The 21,628-nt window shown below is 37.3% G+C and overlaps 1 protein-coding gene across 4 annotated transcripts in view; it reads left to right on the top strand.

The window, feature by feature from the left end:
- The window catches only part of LOC101843798 (NEDD4 binding protein 2 like 2), a 57,835-nt gene that overhangs the window by 10,985 nt on the left and 25,222 nt on the right, over positions 1–21,628 (top strand). For 3 of the 4 annotated variants that reach the window (XM_040751427.1, XM_040751426.1, XM_040751428.1), the window contains exons 3-6: positions 1,147–1,271; positions 4,263–4,351; positions 4,897–4,973; positions 8,104–8,250. In XM_040751427.1, coding sequence (XP_040607361.1) covers positions 1,147–1,271; positions 4,263–4,351; positions 4,897–4,973; positions 8,104–8,250 — 438 coding nt within the window. The remainder of the gene's footprint in view (positions 1–1,146; positions 1,272–4,262; positions 4,352–4,896; positions 4,974–8,103; positions 8,251–21,628) is intronic. The other variant, XM_040751429.1, reaches the window with a different exon arrangement.

The following is a 21,628-nucleotide window of genomic DNA, read 5'->3' as shown; positions in this document are numbered from 1 at the left end:
CCACCACGGCCAAGCTAGGGTCTCTCTTTCTAATATCAGGGAACAAACATAACTATAAGAGTAATACACTCTCGCCGGGCAATGGAGGCCCATGCCTTTAATCCCAGCACAGGGGAGACAGAGGCAGGGGGATCTCTGTGAGTTCGAGACCAGCCTAGCCTGGTCTACAAGAGCTAGTTCCAAGACAGACTCCAAAGCCACAGAGAAACCCTGTTTCGAGGAAAAAAAAAAGTAGTATACTCTTTTCTGTTTATGTGATGTAAATTACTTATACAGGCCAAGGTAAATGATTGAATAGCTAAGAACTTTAGATTAGAACTAGTAGTCTAAGATTCTGAATTCCTTTCAAATTCTATTGTCTTTTCACATGTCCCCATTTACTGTATATCATTGTAAGATGGTATCTTTTTTACTTTTTCAAGACAGGGTTTCTCTGTGGCTTTGGAGGCCACTCTGTAGACTAGGCTGGTCTCGTACTCAAAGAGATCTGCCTGCCTCTGCCTCCCTAGTGCTGGGATTAAAGGCGTGTACCACCACCACCTGGTGATGGTATCATTCTTTTTCAAAGCAGAGCTTACTTGTTACTGATGTGACCTGAGAGATTTTTATTTTATTCAGTGATTAGTTTCATATAACAATCTTTGAAGTTTGTTGTACTTTGAAGGATCACAGGTTGTTTGCAATCTTATGTCTTAGGCTATTTCATACTCGTCCTACATGTGTATCATCTATGTGCTTAATGTAAATGAGTTTGGTGATAGCTGTCTTTGATCAAGTATGTTTTTCCCAGATGAATCACTTACTTAATCTTACTTGGTTTTTAGGTTATTAGAACCAGAGAGACAGTTCTAGGTATTCAGGATCAGCTCACAGAAAGTTAAAACATGTATAATTGTTATTTGATGTTATTTTGGAAGCTGCATGGTGTTTGAAGTTGCAATACAAATGCTGGTGTAGAGTTTTCATATCTGTAGTTGGATAGAGTAAAGTATGAGGTGATATCTAGAATCTGAGCAGTCCAAAAGGACTAGCTCCTCTGCTGTTCTTCCTGCAGGGTCCTTAAGGAGTCAATGCCAGGTGTCCATTGCTAACTTGTCCATGGTTCCTTTATCTAGTCATAGATCTTATGATTTCTTTTGTTAACAGAATTCTGCTTGGTCAGAGCCGCGATGGCATCGTGTTCAGCACTGATGACTATTTCCATCATCAAGATGGGTACAGGTACAATGTTAATCAACTTGGTGATGCCCATGACTGGAACCAGAGCAGAGGTTTGTTTTGGGCCAAGACTCCTGGGATGGAGTATTTGACCTCAAGTCCTACCTGGGTTTTATTTTGACTTAGACTTTTACTGGCTGAGTGACTTTGACAGACTGTTTATAACCCGGAGTCCCAAATAGTAATTATATTTGCCCTCTCGGTAAAGATAATCAGTGAACTTAGATAAAATGGGATGATCTGTAGACAGTATACCAATATAAGCTGATAAAATACAAGTGGGGGACATTTCAGTGTGCTTTCTTTTTTCCCATCTTATGAATAATTCAAAGAACTCTGATACCTTTGTTTTGTATTCCAAAAGCTGTTTCTACCCTGTATAATGCTAATGTCTTTAAGTCTTAATAAAAATGCCTATATTGGTTTTCCTCATTGATACTGTGTTATGAGAACATTATCAAATACTTCAATTTTAGAAGACATGGGTCTGTTTGTTTCCATCCTAAAATAATGGTCTCAATCCTGATAGTCCATTTGAATCATGTGAGAATGGGCCTTGTCCTTGGGACTCAGCCCTAGAGATTCTGCTTCATTTTTAAAATGAGGCCAAAAGGTGGATCTTTAAAAAAAAAGTTTCATTTTAAAATTGAATGTGTATGGTTTTTTACTTGGATGTAGATCTCTGGAACTGGAGACACAGGCAGTTATGAGCCACCAGGTGGGTGCAAGGAATTGAACCTGCATCCCCTGAAGAGCAGTCAGTGCTTGTAACAGCTGCATTATCTCTCTAGCTCCAGTTTTTTGTTTTTGTTTTAATTCTCTAAATGGTTATAATGGGTGATAGAACTAGAACTATCTATAAACATGTGCTGTAAGTTACTTTTACAAGCCTACTTTTGGGCTGACAAGATAGCTCAGTGAGTAAGGCATTAACTAGTCTTTAGGATCTGCCTGCCCTAAAACATAACTATTTGATACTTCCTTCTTGCTGAGACCCAATACCCAGCAAAAAACAACTTAAAGAAGGATTTATTTTGGCTCTCAGTTTAAGAAGGGATACATGGCAGGGAAGGCATGACAGGAACATGATGCAGCTGGTCACAGACTATCTACTGTCAGAAGGAGGTAGAGGACCCATTTGCTTAGCCATGCCCCACCTCTTTAAAGGTACCTCAGCCTTCCAAAACAGTGTTCTACCATTAGGGGATCAGTTGTTGACATTTTCCCCTTCACACCATAGACAGGTGCACTCAGTCCTTTGACATTGCACCACAAGCCTATTCTCTGCAAAGTTCACTCTTAAGAACTTTTCAGTCTAGTTACAAAAAAAAAAAAATATTGGGCCACAAACCGTGACTATTCTCAGCTACATGTGGCCCATGAAATGCAGGTTGGACATGGCCTCATTTCATTTTGTTCAATTTAGTAGTTTGAATCCAGTATATTGAGAAAATTTCCATCTTTGCTCTCAACTTTGATAATTTTTCAAAAGTTAATTTTTTATTTTTATTTTTTATTTTTTTGGTTTGGTTTGGTTTTTCAAAACAGGGTTTCTCTATGTAGCTTTGGAATCTGTCATGGAACTTGTTTTGTAGATCAGGCTGGTTTCGAAATCACAGAGATCTGCTTGCCTCCGCCTTCCGAGTGCTGGCTCTAAAGGCATGCGCCACTACCACCACCCTGCCAGAAGTTAATTTTCTTGTTTGATATCCCTGAGGTATACATACACTCCTATCATAAACAAATGGTTAACTGTGACAGTGACTTTTTTCTCCTCATAGTCAAGAGATGACATTGAGATAGAGAGAGTTTAGAATTAAAGTTGCATTCTCTTAAGTAACACATGTGAGAATCATGATTCTAAGAAATCCACAAAAATAACTGAACTGTGCTATTGAGCTACTTGATTCATGAAATTTTACTTGTGGGTAGTATCTTTCTTTTATACTGACATTCAAAAACATCACTTAAAACATTCCTGTTTTGTTTTGATACAGGATTTCTTTGTGTAAACCAGGCTGGCCTCAAATTCACAAAGATCCACCTGCGTCTGCCACCTGAGTGCTGGGATTAAAGTCATGTACTACCGCTACCATGCCCAGCTTTCATTTTCATTTTTATTGTGTGTGTGTGTGTGTGTTTCTGTATGCTCGGTGGGGGCAGGTGCATATGTACTCTGTGTGGAGGTCAAAAGAACAACTTTTTTCAATAGTGATTATCTCCCTCCAAATTGTTTTGAGGCAGGGTCTCTCTTGTTTTTGTTGCTGTACTCTGTCTTGCAGGCTAGCTAGACTGTAAGGTTTAGGCCTGTTTCCTGTCTCCACCTCCATCTTGCTGTAAGAATTCTGGAGCTATAGATGTACAGCATTACTCCTGCTTTTCGATGTAGGTTCCAGGGAATGGGCTTGGGTTTGTAGGCTTGCATGGCAGGTGCTTTGCTGTGGGAGCCATCTGTCTCATATCAGATTACAGAAAAATTTACTGTCTTAGCCTATAAAAGATCATATTTAATTGCCTTAGTGTTTTGTTACACTTTTCATTAAAAAATTTCTTCCTGTGTAAGTAAATCTTTGCTTATTGTACTTTATTCTTTAATCATCTATATTTTCTGTTAATGAAAATTGGTTCTAAGCCAGGTAGTGGTGGCACACACTTTTAATCCCAGCACTCGGGAAGCAGAGGCAGATGGATCTCTGTGAATTTGAGGCCAGCCTGGTCTACAGAGTGAGTTTCAGGACAGCCTCCAAAAGCTACAGAGAAACCCTGTCTAGAAAAACCAAAAAGAAAAAGAAAATTGGATCTAGACTGAAAGCTTCATTAGCCATAAATGAACAAAACTTTACAAAGTGTGTTTTAGCAGTTTGTTGGGTTTGTTTGTTTTGTTAAAACCAGCATCCAGTCCAGAAAATTATCTTGTATTTTATGTCTGGTATGTCTTGTATTCATGGCACTTACTGAAGATATACTGCAATTTTCGTTTTAAATGCAAAGGTGTATTTCTTCATACCAAATATTTAAATTTTATTTATATGTTTTCATTTCAGCAAAACAAGCTATCGATCAGGGAAGATCTCCAGTTATAATAGACAACACTAATACACAAGCCTGGGAAATGAAACCATATGTGGAAATGGTAAATAATAGATGTGAATTTTTTTGTTCTTAAAACATATTTTCATATTCTGAAATGTTGGTCTATTTAATCTTTATTATTAAGACATTTTCCCTTGTTTTCTAAATAGTTTCATTGGCTTTTTTTAGCTTAAAAATTGGGAATGGTAGCCGGGCGTTGGTGGCGCACGCCTTTAATCCCAGCACTTGGGAGGCAGAGGCAGGCGGATCTCTGTGAGTTCGAGGCCAGCTTGGTCTACAAAGTGAGTTCCAGGACAGCCTCCAAAGCTACAGAGAAACCCTGTCTCGAAAAACAAAAAAAACAAACAAACAAACAAAAAGGTTGGGAATGCTATTTATGATTATTGAATGTGCTCTTCATAGTTACTCCTGGACTTGAAGATTGGAATTTGTCCAGTTACATAGTCTTAACATTTTCTAAGCCACATTTTACCAAGAAACATTTTTCTTGGTTGAGTGGCCTCCTGTTGTCAGATGACTTATACCTGTGTGCTTTCTTTTCCTTAAGAATGCTTTCTGGGTTTTGTCTTCTCCTTCCCTGTGTAGGCCATAGGAAAAGGATACAGAGTAGAGTTTCACGAACCGGAAACTTGGTGGAAGTTTGATCCTGAAGAATTAGAAAAGTAAGAGCCTCATTTTTATTTAACCCTTGTTTCTTTGATTTGTCTTTGTGTGTTTGGATTCTTTCTGGCTTTTTTTTTTTTTTTTTTTGTCATCTTTGTTAGTTGGGAGCAGGGACTTTTTAAGAGGAACAAGTTTTTGAAGAGCTTTGCCTTATCAAAATTTATTAACTTTTACTAAATGTGCTTTGTATTTAACATGGATTCTTTAATGAAGTTTATTGACTGTTAATGTGATATCAGAGCTTCTCCCTCGTCCCTCCACCACCATGTCCCTATTGTAGGATCCATCATCAACTTGTCCCTTGTGTTTTCGTCTTGCTCTGACTTTTCAATCTTTCCGTAATTCTATCCCAAGAGCCTTGAAATTGCAGTGTTTGGGAATTCCTTTTCTCTTCTTTCTCTAGGATGGTAATGTGCATTTAGCTAGTTTTATATCCCATCAGAGTTAGGGGAAATATATCATTTCAGACATCTTAACATTTCTGCTGCAAATTATATCCAGTCACTTTAAATAAGGAAGAGTCTTCATGCTCTAGTTTATGTGAACGGGTAGTTGCCTGCCAGGGAGACTGTGTTTGTTTCTGGATTGTTTGTAGGTCTTTTCTCTGCTTTTCCTTTCTTTTCTTTCTTTTTTTTTTACATCATGCTGGGAAAATAAGTCCAGAGTTTCATATATACTAGATAGGTACCCTTCCAATTTTTCCAGATTTCAGAATGAAAGCCTTTTGAGAGACTGTGGACTCGGGACTTGGAGCCAGTGTCCTTCTCTTCACGTCACAGTTTGTCTTGTCACTCCTTTCTTTTCCTATTTTGGTTCCCTTCCTTTCTAGTAACAGTTTTATTGAGGTATAATTCATATAGCTTATAATTTACTCATTTAAAATAATACATTTCAGTATTTTATTTTAAGTGAATTCATAGACGTGTATAAATGAGCCGGGCGGTGGTGGCGCACGCCTTTAATCCCTGCACTCGGGAGGCAGAGGCAGGTGGATCTCTGTGAGTTCGAGGCCAGGCTGGACCGACAGCCTCCAAAACAAAACAGAGAAACCCTGTCTCGTAAAACCAAAAAAAAAAAAGAAGTGTATAAATGTCTCTACCTTTTTAAACTGCCTTTTTCACTTTTTTCTTCCATCAAAGTTTGCCCCTTCCTGCTTCAAACTGCTATTTTTTACTTTCTGGTTGCATGCCCAGTCTTCAGACTGTTACTCTGTGTATGAGGCCCAAATCATTTATTTCCCCATCTTTCATTCCTTTGACTACCCTGTGTTGTGATTTGTGTGCTATATACAGACAATAATGTCTAACTGGCATTGTTTGCCTACCAAACCATGTGTGTTATGGTGGAAGAGTGTAAATTTAAATGGGAAATTTAAAACCAAAGATAGTTGAATCATGGTATATAAATTACTGAGTGATTTAACTGTCCTATAGTTATGGCTTCATTTATGTTTGAGAGACTGTGACTTAATTTGTTGTTTGTTTGTTTGTTTTGTTCTGTTTGAAACAGGTTCTCACTATGTAGTCCTGGCTGTCCTGGAACTTGCTATGTAAACCAGTCTGGCCTCAAACATACACTGATCCACCTAAGTACACCACCATGGCCAGAGGAATTTTTTTTTTTCCAAGACAGGGTTTCTCTGTAGCTTTGGAGCTTGTCTTGGAACTCACTCTGTAGACCAGGCTGGCCTTGAACTTACAGAGATCTGCCTGATGCTTCTGTCTCCTGAGTGCTGGGTGTAAAAGCGTGCACTGCCACCACCCAGTGAAATAATTTCTTTTTTTTGTTTGTTTGTTTTTTTGAGACAGGGTTTCTCTGTATTGCTTTGGAGGCTGTCCTGGAACTTGCTCTGTAGACCAGGCTGGCCTCCAACTCAAAGAGATCAATCAGCCTGCCTCTGCCTCCTGGGTGCTGGGACTAAAGGTGTGCGCCACCAACGCCCGGCAGTTCTTTGGATTTTAATTTTATTTATTTGTTTTTTGGTTTTTGTTGTTTTTTGACCTTATAGTCTTTTACTGCTTTATTTTTTTTGGAAGTTTTACCATGTAGTTTTGTCTTAATATCATTGTTTACTTTTGCCTTTTTTCAACTTACATATACATATATAAAATAAATCATATATATTCTTTATATCTAACATTTCAATCAACACCCTATTGTATTTCTAATAATAAAGCACAGTAGGAAAAGCTGGGCAATGATGCTCTACGCCTTTAATCTCAGCACTTGAGAGACAGACAGACTGATTTCTGTGAGTTCTTAAGGTCATCCTAGTCTACATACTGAGTTCCAGGGCACCAGAGAGACCCTGTCTCAGAAAACCAAAATAACATATACAAGTAACCGATAAATTACTTTTCATTTTAATTCATTCATTTCTTCTGTAATTCTCAAAACACTATCATAATCATTTTTTATTTTTAAAATTTTTTCTGTTTTAGAATGTTTAAAGAAATTTCATGGCCGGGTGGTGGTGGCATACGCCTTTAATCCCAGCACTTGGGAGGCAGAAGCAGGCAGATCTCTGTGAGTTCGAGGCTAGGCTGGACCGACAGCCTCCAAAACAATACAGAGAAACCCTGTCTTGTAAAATTAAAAAAAAAATTCATGTAATATATTTTGATCATATTCTTTCCTTTCTCCCATTCCTTCCAGATTCTACCTTCCAGCTTCATGTTCTTTCTCTTAAAAAAAAAAATAGAGAAAACATCTTGTTTGCTATATACCCAATGTTTTCAGTGAGCCGTTCTGTAAGAAACTGTAATCACTTAACTTTGTCCTCTGAAAATAGCAAGCACGAATCTTTTTGTATAAAGCAAGAATAAACAAGTGTGTCTTCATGTTTGTAAAATACCATTTAGATTTTATTTTGTTACTGTAAAATAGCTGAATCTCTAAACCTATGCTTTCTTAAAAAAAGGGAGAAAAGATTTAAAATTCGGGGGCTGGAGAGATGGCTCAGAGGTTAAGAGCACTGACTGCTCTTCCAGAGGTCTTGAGTTCAATTCCAAGCAACCACATGGTGGCTCACAACCATCTACAATTCAATCTGGTGTATATGTAATAAATAAATAAATCTTAAAAAAAAAAGATTTAAAATTCTTTTTTTTCTTTTTCTTTTTTTGGTAGGAGGAATAAACATGGTGTGTCTCGGAAGAAGATTGCTCAGATGTTGGATCGTTACGAATTTCAGATGTCGATCTCTATTGTGATGAATTCAGTGGAACCATCACAGAAAAGCATACAGAGACCCCTCCCTCTCCCAGGGGAGCCGAGGTGGGGAGGCTCTCTAGGCTCACACAGTCAAGCGCCTGTCACAGATAGCTCGTAGTTGGCTGGGTTAGCTGGCATGCTGATTACTTTGAGAACAAAGTAGTGAGTCTGTCTTGACTTGGAGTAGCTTCAAATGAAAAGAAAACTACTCTGTTGTCTCACAAGGGTGTTCCCTACAATTGTTTAGATCCTAAAGTACAAATAAAAATCGCATAAAATTTATTTTAAATGTTTTTTATAATCTTTTGTGATAATACTTTTGGTTATTATGAATAATAGAATGAAAAGGGAACTAGGATTTTTTTTGTAAAACTGAATTTTAAACTATTTTAAATACTGTTGAACTGGTTTTTAATAGCTCATACTTTTAAATTTTCATAAAAACCAACATTTTTCCTTCATTACCCTAAATATACAGAAATACCAGCTTTTTATACAAGACTTTATAGTTGATTCCTTTAATTTGGCACGGTAGTGAATTATGTTTCAGCTCTAAGCCATATTTAGCATCTCATCTAGTTCAAACGATTTTCAGTAAATGTTAGACAGCAGGTATATTAATCGTTTGTGGGTCATATATTACATTCAGACCCCTTCCTCTCCAGAAGGAGCAAAGGTGGGAGGCTCTTAGCTCTCTAGGCACATATAATCAAGTCATATATATTAAGTTCTAGGAGGGCTAGAGGCAAGGTAACTCATAGTTTAAAAAGCCTGTCAGATACTTCTGAGTGATTCAGCATTTTTGCTGTTGTTAAATTTGATGCAATGTATTTCTGATATAAAAATATTTTGGATAATTGCTTAGCACTGATAAAGAGCATTTGTCCCGTGAGGTGTTATTTCTCCTGGTTCTAATTCTTACTGTGGAGCCAGATGTGTGTGTGTGTGTGTGTGTTTTTAACGTCTTTATTAGATGAAATTCCTTTTCTTAGAATTTAAAACCTCTAGATGTGCTACTTCATTTTAGAGTCTTGTAATTCATTTTCATCTTCAGACACAGCTTTGCCTACTCTGTTCCTGTTGAGCATTACGAGGAAAGCAACACCACCACTCTTAGTAGAATACCTTTGTTCCAGTGTTATATAGAAAATGTTTCTTTACTCTCTGGTTTATTATTCTAAGAAAATTTCCAACTAATCACAATGTAATTTCAAAAATTAATTTATCATGATCCTGTGTATGTTTTGCATATTAATATGTCATGACTCTTAATTTTTTCCTAAATAGCCTATTTTAAATCATGTGTTCTTTGTGTGTCTTTTAAAACTTTTTACTGTTTTTTTCAAGTTGTGAGACTGAAAACTAGATAAAAGTATCTTCAGCTAGGTCTCTTAATCATGTGGCTGCTTGTTACTAGGATTGTGACTGCTACTATTTACCTGCACTGCTTTGTGCTGTTCATAATTGAGTTGATCCTGATTTACGTCTTTTTACCTTTTTCAGCACATGTGTGCATTTATATGTATTTGTTCATCTTAACTGAACATGTAGTAGGAATATGCTAACACATGTTCTGAGTGTAAGTGTGTGTATCTATACAATATACATATCTTTTTAACATAAGATTGCTTTTTAATTTGGATTTGTGTTTTCCAGTGTGTTAATTAAATCAGCACAGTTTGAAAACCATAGTAAAAGGGATAGGTGAAGCAACTGTTAGATATGCTGTGTCTTTAGAAACTTTGCGTAGTGTAAAGAAACCCTGTCTCCAAGAAACCAAAAAAGAAAATAAGAAAACTTCATTTAGGACTGGAGAGATGACTGGGTGATTTAGAGCAAGTGCTCTTCCAGAGGACCCAGTTTGGATCCCTGCACCCATAAAAGGTGGCTCATACCCACCTGTAATTCCAGCTCCAGGGCACTGGACCCCACTAGCCTCTGCATGCCTCTGTACTCGTGTACATAGACTTCCCACATGCACACATGATTAAAGCGGGACAGTGGGGGAGCACACCTTTTTTTTTTTTTTTTTTTTTTTTGGTTTTTCGAGACAGGGTTTCTCTGTGGCTTTGGAGGCTGTCCTAGAACTTGCTTGGTAGTCCAGGCTGGTCTCGAACTCACAGAGATCCGCCTGCCTCTGCCTCCCAAGTGCTGGGATTAAAGGCGTGCGCCACCAACGCCCGGCCTGGGAGCACACCTTTAATCCCAGCACTCAAGAGGTAGAGGCAGGCAGATCTCTGTGGTCTACAGAGTGAGTTCTAGGACAGCCAGGGCTACAGAGAGCAGAAACCCTGTCTTGAAAAACCAAAAAAAAAAAAAAAAAAAAAGAGAAGCTTCCTGCAGGAGTCTTAGTGTCATTAGTCTGGAACTTATGGATAATAAGCTTAGTTATCCAACTGTATTTCGACAGAATAGAAGATTGCCTTTGGGAGATACAGACTGTGAATAGATACATTTCTAGATTTCTTTTATAGACTCAACTTTATCTTCTTGTATTTGTGACTAATAATCATTGCTGTGTAATTTTTAAAATTATTCTTTCTGAGGCAGGGAAACTGGCATTCTCACTTTTTAAAGGTAGAAAATTACTTAATAGTTCTTCCAAGCATTGGGCCTCATTTTTAAAAAAAAAATAACAATGAGTGACTGTGGAATAAAAGATACTAATATCAATTCATTATTGGGTGCTAAAAACTAATAGGAATGTAAAATTTACCTGTTAGTTTTTAGCATTTTTTCCCTTTTATTTGAATGTAATTTTAATGCCCCTGGTACCACACCCCACTTTAGTGTGGTTTTCACTGTAAAGAATTGTATAGCTGTTAGGTGCTATATTGAAGATGTGTCACACAGCTTCTATTCATTCTAATTCTGTATGAACGAATTAGAATTGGGGGTTTTGTTCTAGTTTTAGCCTTTGAGTAAAAATGACTACCTAATTGATCAATTGATAGATTTATGATTATATTTGTTATAATCTTGCTAGTAAAGCACTCAAGTTGAACTTTGGTGCCGCTTTTCAAGTGGGAAGTTTTATTTTCATTATTCTCCCCCTCTTTAAAGAAAACATTGTTTCATATGTTTATGTGTTTAAAAGTAAAATTATAAAATAAAATAATTGGGTTTGTTGTTGAAGTGACAATTGATTTAGGTACTTTAAGTTTATCTCTAATTAATATAGATTATTGAACTTTCTAGTTTTACATATTGATACATTTTTAAAAGATTCATAATTTCAAATGTAATTTATAGTGTTTAAGTTTTCTTTGAAATGTCCATATTTCATTCAAATTTTTATTATAAGTTTGTCAGAAACTAATTTTCTAAGTAAAGATAAACAAAAAAAATAGTGTGTTGTTACCCATTTGAAATGTTGGAGAAATATAATTCGTTGTTACTGTTATTACCCGTGCCCAGAGCCTTGTGTTACCTCTAAGTCCATTGGTGTATAAATGTATACTGATATGAATCCTCTAACTGAGAAGGGCTAAAGTTATAACTGTTGTTAATCTGCACTCCACGTACAGTTATACATTACACTAGAGTTGTGGGAAAAGAATTAGTTTCATTTTGATACTATGATCATTCAGAAGAGGTAATTCAGTGATTGTATAAAGGGTAGATTGTTTTAAAGTTAAGCTTTATGAGTTACACAATTTGTGAATATTTTTTCTATTAAATTATTAGCTGTATTTTTCTAAGTTTACTGGAAAAGAGAAACTAAATTAGGCAATTGACAGACAGCCTGCTGGGGGTGGCTGTCTTTACAGAATAATATTGATATGCTGGGAGAGACAGTCAGGTATCTTTGAGTTCAAGGCTAGCCTAGTCTACATAGCAAGTTCCAGTAAGACAGTGTCTCAAAAAAACAAAACAAGTATTGGCATAACAATTTTGATTTTGATTAAAATTAAGGTACCATTAAAACAATAGCTTCTTGGCATACATACCAGATTTTTTTCTTTAGACTGTCCTCAAGGTAACAAGGAGTTAGATTTGTTGAAATAGATTATAGAAGAGCCATTAGTGATTATCTGTATTTATTTTGTTTTTTTATTTTGTGAAACAATAATTCATTTGATTTCAGTTTAGTTGATTCAAAATGTCATGTTTTTGTTTTCATGTGTTTGAATGTTTTTCCTTCATGTATGTATGTGTACACCATGCATGCAATTCCCAAGAATGCCAGGAGAGGGCATTGGATCCTTCTGGAACTGGAGTTAGAGATGGTTGTGAGCTGCCATGTGGGTGCTGGGAACAGAACTTGCTCCTCTTTGAGAGCAGCCCGTAAACCATTTATAACTTCCAGATTGTTGACTATTAAAGCCTAAAAAATTTTTGCTGTTTTGTGCTATGTAAATTTCAGAGGAAAGATTGATAGGTATTTAATTTTTGAGTGCAGTATGTGTGTAAATGATGATGTAGGGAAATTATTAATATGCCGTCACTGTCAGGGTATGCACAGGAAAGGATGTTGTGTCACAAATAACTTTTAGTGGTTTCTTTTTGTTTGGCTTTTTTGCATTTTTTTCAATCATGCCAGCATGTGTGTGCATGCATGCTTACATGTGCCAGTACCATTGCACTCACATGGAGGTCAGAGGACAGCTTCGAAGAATTGGTCTCTTCCATCATGTGAGTAGCTACTCAAGTTTGTTGGCAACTGCTTTTACTCACTGAGCCATCTTGCAAGGCTGCAAGATAATTCTTGGGAAAAAGATCATTAACAGTAAAGACAATTATTCTTTTTTTTACTTTAAAAAAAAAAAAAGACATAGTTCCATGGAGACCATGATGGCTTCAGAGGATGACCTTAAGCTCCAAGTCCTTCCTGCCCCCTCCCAAGTGCTGAGGTTACAGGCACTTAACCATTCTTCCTTAGATTGGAAAATTTTAGTTGGTTATTTTTTCAGACGTTTAATGGAAGTTTTAGTCATTTATATTAGAAATAATCTGTTTTTCTTCAAAGATTTCTTACTAGTAACCCTGTCACATTTCAGGTGTAGTATTCCAATGATTGTATACATAATACACATCTCAGCACATGGTTTGTTAGCTTCAGTATTCTGTATTAAAAATAAAATGCTTTATGTAGTTTGGACACACCCATAGACAGTAGTCTTAGAACTAGATAGAACCACATTAACCAGCATTACACCTGTGGTAAGTGAAGACTTTGGGGATGTCAGTCTGTAGCACGTTTGCATGCTCTCTTTCTCCTCTCCTCTCCTCTCTCTCCTTTCTTCCCTCTCTCTTTTAGAGACGGGGTTTCTCTGTGTAGCCCTGGCTGTTCTGGAATTTGCTTTGTAGACCACGCTGAACTCAAACTCAGAGATCTACTTTCGTTTGCTTCCCAGGTGCTAAGATTAGAGGCATGGGTCTAGCTCTTAATTCTTTTTCTTGCTTGTATTTAAGTTAAAGTTCCTTTGTAAACTAGTGGAAAGGTTGAGAAGTTTTAGAGAAGCTCTTGGGTTCTTCTCTCTATTGTATTGTGCTTAAAATTGTGTTTACATTTAGTAGAGTTCTTTAAAAGGCTAGGTTTTGGGCAGTATATTGTAGTCTTATTTATTTGTATTTTCATATGAGAAATCTAAAATTAAAGTTTTACTCTTAGGATTAACAAATTGATCCACAGCTAGTAATTATAATATACCATCTTCAGTTGGCATTCTGAATGTTATTTGGTTTGTTTTCATTTTTGTATGTCAAAATGAAAGAAAATTTGTTTAGGAAAGGCTTACTTAATAGGTTCTTTTTTCTTAGTGGTCTTAGAAGTCATGTTTCCTTTCTTTCATTTAGTCTTTCTGTCTATGCTTTCCTTATCTGTTTTCTGCTCAGCAGTCTTCCTGTAACCACATGACATTCTTAGTGAGGATGATGGGTAAGTGCCTGGCAAAACTATGTAACTGTTTTTTTCTTCCTGTGTTCTGCTGAACTCAGTGTCTACATGAACTTCACCTGTGGCCACATCAAAGCAGTTACTCTCTTGACCCTATGGGTTAGTATAGTTTTGATATGAAATGGTTATTTGAAAGTTAAAAAAATCAATTATTATAATACTCATTGGTTGAGATTCTCATTAGTATTGTGTAACAATTTGATGCATGGATTTTAAGGGGGATTTTTCAGCAACCAAATTACAATAATGGGGATTTCAGTTGATAGGTTGTAGTTAAAGACAAACGTTGCTGAGTTTACTGTTACAGAGTTTACTAACATTTGTATTATGTAAATGACTACTGTCAGTTTAATGCCTATCAGTGTTGAGCCATAGTCCTAATATGGGCTTTTATGAAAAGAAACAATATTTTTAAGTTAAGCAATTTATTCTATATATTTCTGTAGTAAAAGATGGAAAAATTCAGATCTAGGGAGGACTGTATCCCATATTATCTTTAACCACACAGTCCTCTTTTTGATTTAGATATTTTTTCAAGGCAGAGAAATTCCAGTGAAGAATTTGGTGCGTCTTTACAGTACTTTTCACAGGACTAGAAGCTATGTTGAGGTTTCAATCAAGTTGAGTGATGGAATCTGTAAGTAGTTATTTAGAATTCAGTCAAAATTGAAATTAGAGAAATACATACCATCTAACGTTTAAATGTTTTATACAAATGGTGATTGATACAAAAATGTTCGTACTTGCTGTTATGCTTTAATTTAATATTTATTTTAAAACTTTCTCATTTTAATTCACATTTGAAATGTGTAGTATTCAATAAATGAACTATTGAATTACATAAATTGGGTTTTTTATTCATGCTTAATTTTCAGAGTGTTTTCTTAAAATAGATTAACAGTATTTACACATGGTCTTATTTATTTTTCTGTTATGCCTGCTTGCTATCTTAGCTGTATCAGCTGTGGGTGTTGTGGATATTGCATCCATTTTCCTTTTTTGATGCTTTAAGTTAATTTTCCAAAATTAAAAAATAAAAGAGGCAGTTTCTTAGGTTTGCATTATAAATCACATAGAATTAAATTACAAGAAAAATGTTTATATAATGCAGTTGTTTTTTGGTTTGTTTGTTTGTTTGTTTTTAGTATTTGACTTACTTTGTTTTAACTAAAAAAATTAAGGAACCTGGGTCTCACTTGTTTTTTTTTCTTAATTGCTTAAGAGTCATTTGTGTTAGTTTTGTATCACTTATTGACAGCGGTTTAGATTTTGCTTTGAGTAGGAAATGCTAAATGAAAGAAGAGATGGCATTGGTTTTATGGATGGATTATGGTTACTTTTAGCTCAGGAAACTGGAAAGCAGCACATGTGGTATTCCTGGAAAATAGTGAATTATAACACTGGCTACAGATCCAATTGTATTGTTGTATTTATATTTCAATCAAATACAAGCATAGAAATGGGCTAACAATTTTAAACAATTAAAAGCATGGAGAAATGATATCCTCTAAATTCTAAGGGACGATATCTAAGGAACAGTTATCTAAAGATAGTTTTTGAAATTGATATATCCCTCCACATACACCTTTCCATTTGCTGTTCAAAAACCAGTAGAGACTGGAATGGAATAGGGAAGTTTGTCGTAATTTCAAGAATTTCAGTGCCTCAGATGCTTGGATCTTATTGCCTTTGTGTGTGGCATCTGTAAAGCTTTGTTCTTTAACAGAAGTCAGTAAACATGAATGAGACCTAGGCCCCAAACTTCTCCCTGAAACAATCAGATAGGAAGGAAACTTACTTATTTATTTATTTATTTATTTATTTATTTATTTATTTATTTTGGTTTTTCGAGACAGGGTTTCTCGAGACAGGGTTTCTCTGTGGCTTTGGAGACTATCATGGAACTAGCTCTTGTAGACCAGGCTGGTCTCGAACTCACAGAGATCCGCCTGCCTCTGCCTCCCGAGTGCTGGGATGATGAATCTGGGTATTTAGCTGAACCTTTTGAATTTTATTACATTGTAATATAGTGTTTTGTATGGGCACCCTAGTCAGGATGGAGACATGCATGACATGGTGTGTGTTTGGTAGCCAAAGACAAGTTAGGAAAGTCAGTTCTTATTATATAAACTGACAACATGATGGCTCCATGGTGTGGTTAAAGGGAAGGATTTCATTGTAGATATGAAAGAGCAGACAGAAGCATCCTGAAGAGTCCAGAGCAGAGAGAGAAAGAAGTAGACTAGACATGGCCAGGGCTATCTATCTGTGAGAGAAGGGAGAATAGTGGGGCATAGAGAGTAGAGAGAACATAGTGTGAGAAGCAGAGCAAGAGCAGAAAGAAAACAGTGAGAATACCAGGCTTATAAGGAGAATGAGTAGCTGTGGGAGGGAATCCTGCTACCTGGAGGGAGTTGAGCTCAGGTAGAGGAGGAAGTAAGAAGAGCTAGAATGTTACCAGCATGGATTTTGAAATGGTGATACTGAGGAAGCCTGGTTTTTCAAGACAGGGTTTCTCTGTTCCTTTGGAGGCTGTCCTGGACCTAGCTCTTGTAGATCAGGCTGGTCTCGAAACCTGCCTCTATCTCCCCTGTGCTGGGATTAAAGGCATGTGCCACCACCGCCCAGCTCAGCAAGTGTTTTGATATGCTAATAGGCATCACAGGTAGCCATATGTCCATTTTGCCATAGGTAAGGGAAATTATTCCTTTCCATAGACAGGAACCAGTTTCACAAGTTCCTGAGGAATGCTGGCTTTTATCTAACCTACAGAAATCTTCCTGTAGTCCAAATTGAGCCTATTTCTGGATATTTGGATTGCCTTTTGGAGTTTGGGGATTTGGAGTTTCATTTGGACCTGACACTTGCAAATTCAGATTGTCAGGTTGGTGACAAGCACTTTTATCTTCTGAATCATTTTGCTAGCCCCATAGATGACAATTCTAAGGGGAATATTAATGGTGTGACTTTATGTCTTTTAGTTGCTTATAGTAAAATGTGATAGAGTTAAGTTGAAGAAGAACTTTTTAAGCACAAAAGAACCAAAGCTTGAAGATGCAGAAAAATACTCAGACCATATTTAAGAAATTACAAAGAATCTTCTGGATACAACAGCAGGTTGTGGCTAGATAATTGTTTACTAAACAGGTTAGCTGATGTGTGGTTTGTGGATCTAGATGGCCAGTTAGCAGAAACTAGTTTAAGCCAGAATAGAGAAGGGCTTATATTAGTAGGATTGCTGCCCACTGAAGCTTAAGGGTCGATGACAACAAAATAAAAGACATCTTTGAGAGTTCCAGAATTCCAGCATATGAGTCTAGAGAACTAGCTGTGGGTATGCATTATTCTTCAATAAAGGGCAAGAAGGATCAAGAACATATATATCATCAGGGCTGCCGTTATTACCACAGGATCAGAGTGGTTGGGTCCTTGTTATAAATTAGGCTACTCTCTAGTGTAGAAGAGGGTGTTTTACTGCTCTGGGCATAAAAGGTAGAGTTGCCACTAATTAGACCAAGCAACATAGTGTGGAACCAAGAAAGATTTTTCTTCCTTTTAAACTGACTTACTAAGTAGCCAGCATCTCCCAAAATTGTGGGATTATAGTTGTTCATTAGACCTTGCTCAAGGAGGGTTATTCATGAGACCTAAAAATCTAAGGGCTGAGGGTGTAACTCAGTTGGTAAGAGTGCTTGCCTAGAGGGTTAGAGAGATGGCTCTGAGGTTAAGAATACTGGCTGCTTTTCCAGAGGTCCTGAGTTTAATTCCTAGCATCTTCATGGTGGTTCACAACCATCTATAATGAGATCTCATACCCTCTTCTGACCTGTAATGCAGGCATACATGCAAGCAGAATGCTGTATATATTAGAAAAAAGTGCTTGCCTAGCATACCCAAGGCCCTATGTTCAATCCCCAGTTCTACACACAGTTGGCCGTGGTGGTTGATGGAATCACAGTGTTCGAGTTGGGAGTAGGAGAATCAGAAGCTCAAGGCTATTCTTAACTACACAACCTAGACTACAAAGGCCCTGTCTCAAAACTGTCACCACCAATAAACCATCTAATGGCAGATTGCAAGACTTAACTGTAACCTGCCAGCATCATCTGATTCTTGCTTTTGGAATGGGAATGTCTCTCCCATGTTTATCTCACCATTTGAATTTTGGAAGGTTATAGCTTTTCTTGTTTCACAGGGTCATAGCAGAAGTAGAATTCTGCCTTAAAATGAATCATGAGTCCAGCCATACTGATTTGAATTGCATTTAAGTGAGATTTGGGATGTAAAGGTTGGTAAGATTGGCCAAAATTTGAGAGCTATCTGGGATGGAGTCCTATGCATTTTGCATGGGTGAAAGACAAATTTTGGTGAGTCAGAGGGCAGTGTTGTATGCTAGATGGTGTCTAATCTCAATCTCACATTTGAAGGTGGAAGTCCTAATCCCTGTGTTTAAAATGTGACCACTTGGGGGAAAGCCTTTGAAGAGGTATAAATCATAGGGTCCCTTAAGCTAAGCTGGCTGAACAGTGAATCCTCCTCCTCAGGACGCACCACCATGTCCAGGTTTTGGGTTGGTTTTTTTCCCCCCACTGTGGGTTCTGGACGACGTCTTTGTGCTTATGAAACACCTGAGTCATCTTTCCAGCCCTAACTGAAGTTTTAAAATGTTACCTGTGGCGTTTCCAGACTTGAATGAACTGGTGAACGCATTGACTGATGAACATATGGTACATGTGAGTGGTGGGAACAGTTAAAGTGTGGTGGCTCTCAGACATGGAATAGTCTTGCTTTACAGGATTAAGGTTTAGTACACCAACTGTTTCATCTTTGTCTTTGTATGCATATCCATGGATCAAACACATCTGTCAGCAATGACACATGGGTGTTGAATTAAGGGAAGAAATAAAAGCATTTCCCCTCAGAGTCATTTAATCAAGAAGATCCCAAATTTGAATTCTCTGCTTTTTGCTCCCTGTGTCTTCTGTCTCTATTTAGTGAACAGTATAGAAAGCATCGCATGATGGAACCAATGGGACACATTTCAGAAATCTTTTAACAGAGTTTTACAAGGGATTAAGTCACTGGCAGCAACTGCCCCAGATGACAAACATTGTTTCTCAACCATTATCTGTAAGTTTCAACAGTTAAGGTAAATTTTATGAAGTTACTTTTCAAGCAAATGATACACATGTATTCTGGGTGGGGCATGGAAGTGTACTAATTTAAAATTACAGCTGTGTATTAGCTTAGGTTGTAAAAGTTGACTACATGAGAAATCCAAGGCAAGTAAGGTTGGTTCTTACATTGTTTTCTCTTAAAGGCTTGTTAAAAACAGAGTATACAGTAGGACAGCAGCCTTAAGTGACCTCAAGATGTATTATTAACTCTGGCTGTGAGGTCCAACTAAAGTTCCAGTCTCTTAGAATTTAAGAGAGGTTTTCATAATATTGCATCACACAGCATGCAATAAACAAATACCTGTGGTTTACTTAGTTTTGTTTGATGTTGGAGATCTAACCATTGATAGTTTGTTGCAGGAGTGAACAGTTTCCTACCTGCAGTCATTTCTCAGGCCAGTGTAGAGAAGTACAGGACAGATGTCTCATATTTTACTGTGTAGTACTTTAGTGCCATTCACAGATTGCATTTTGTATGAATTGAGCAAGGCTATTTGTCTTTTTTTTTTTTTTCAACTACATGTACTCACTTCCTATTTGGGGGGGGTGTTGTTTTGTTTGGTTTTGTTTTAGGCTTTTCAAGAGAGAGTTTCTTTGTGTAACCTTGGAACTCACTCTATAGACTAGACTGGCCTTAAACTCAGAGATCCACCTGCCTCTGTCTCCCCAAGCCCTGGGATTAAAGGTGTGGGCCACTACCTCCTGTTACTTTTTTTGGTTTTTGTTTTTGAGTCAGCATTTCTCTGTGTAACTGCCCTAGCTATCTTGGAACTCACTCTGTAGACCAGGCTGGCCTTGAACTCAGAGATCCATCTGCCTCTGCCTTCGGGTGCTGGGATTAAAGACATACGCCACTGCCACCTCACTATTTTAATGTACTTTATATGTATGAGTGTTTTGCCTGCATGTATGTCAGTGCACCCTGTGTGTGCAGGAACCTATGGAGGCCAGAAGAGGTGTCAGATCTACTGGAACTGGTGTTTGAGTAGTTAAACCACCACGATTGGGAGTTGAACCCAGCTCCTCTCTTAACGTCTGAATCATCTCTCCAGCCCCCTCAAAATAAAAGTTCTTGAAGAATTTTAAGAAATAGCCTTTCTGATGATAAAATTCGGTTATGAATAACTCAAACTAGCCACAAGATTCCAATAAGTGATGGCCCTAACATGCTACAGTTCTACTAAAGCTAAGGGAAGTGAGGCAGCAGTAGATGATAAGTCTGAAGCTAGCTGAGGGTGGTTCATAAGAGCTAAAGAAAGACACCATCTCTAACAAAAGTGCAGGTACAGAAGCAAATGTTGACACAGAATCTAGTAAATGATTCAGAAAACCTAGCTAAGGCATTGAGTGAAGTTGGCCACACTGAAATTTCCATTGGAAGAAGATGCCCTGTAGTACTTTGATTGCTGTTGAAAGCCCAAGTAATTGGTGAAGGTGGCCACACTAAATAACCTTCACTGTAAATTAAGATTTTTTTCTTTGCCTTATTTTAATGATTTATTTATTAAGTATACAGTGTTCTGCCTCCACATCAGAAGAGTACACCAGATCTCATTATAGATGGTTGTAAACCAAAATGTGGTTGCTGGGAATTAAACTCAGGACCTCTAAAGAGCAGCCAGTGCTCTTAACCTCTGAGTCATCTCTCCAGCCGCAAAGTGTTCTTTTCTGTTGAAAGAAGATACCATGTAGAACTTCCATAGCTATTGAGAAGCCCTGGCTTTAGAACTTCCATGACAAGCTAAATGTCTCATTGGAGTTGATAGCAACTGGTGACTTTTAAGTTGAACCTAGTGCTTGCTTACTAAATTCAGAAGTTCTAGGACCATTAGTCATCCGGAAACTACCCTGTCTGTGCTGAATAAATGGGTCAACAAAGCCTTGATAACAGCACATCTGGTTATAGTCCAGTATTTAGACCTGCTGAGAAAAAGCGTTCCTTGGATATAAACCTGGTCAGTCTTTTAAGAATGCTGTTGAAAACATTTGTGAGATTAGTGTGATCATGCCTGCTCTAGCTGCACTAGTCCTTACCATCAGTTACAAGATGTCATTGAGAACATTTGTCATTCACAGGAGAAACAATTCAGAAGTGGATTTCTATCATCACGAATGACTGAGTAGTTAGACTTTAGGGGACAGACTAACTGCAGAAGTGATGGAAATAGCAGGAGAACTAGAAATAGAAGGAGCGTGAAGATGTGACTGACCCCAGTCCCACTGTAAAATCAAATAGTTGGGGTTGCAGTTGCTTCCTATAGACGATCAAAGAAAAGTTCCTTGAGAGCTATTCCTTAAGAAATATGAGTATTGGGAAAATGACAGCAAACACTTTAGAATATTGTATCAATTTAGATGGTAAGTA

This window comes from Mesocricetus auratus, unplaced genomic scaffold, assembly GCF_017639785.1.
Source record: "Mesocricetus auratus isolate SY011 unplaced genomic scaffold, BCM_Maur_2.0 Super-Scaffold_100008, whole genome shotgun sequence".
NCBI classification, from domain to species: Eukaryota; Metazoa; Chordata; class Mammalia; order Rodentia; family Cricetidae; genus Mesocricetus; species Mesocricetus auratus.
Note: the sequence above shows the minus strand (reverse complement) of the source record. Positions and strands in the feature narration are given on the sequence as shown.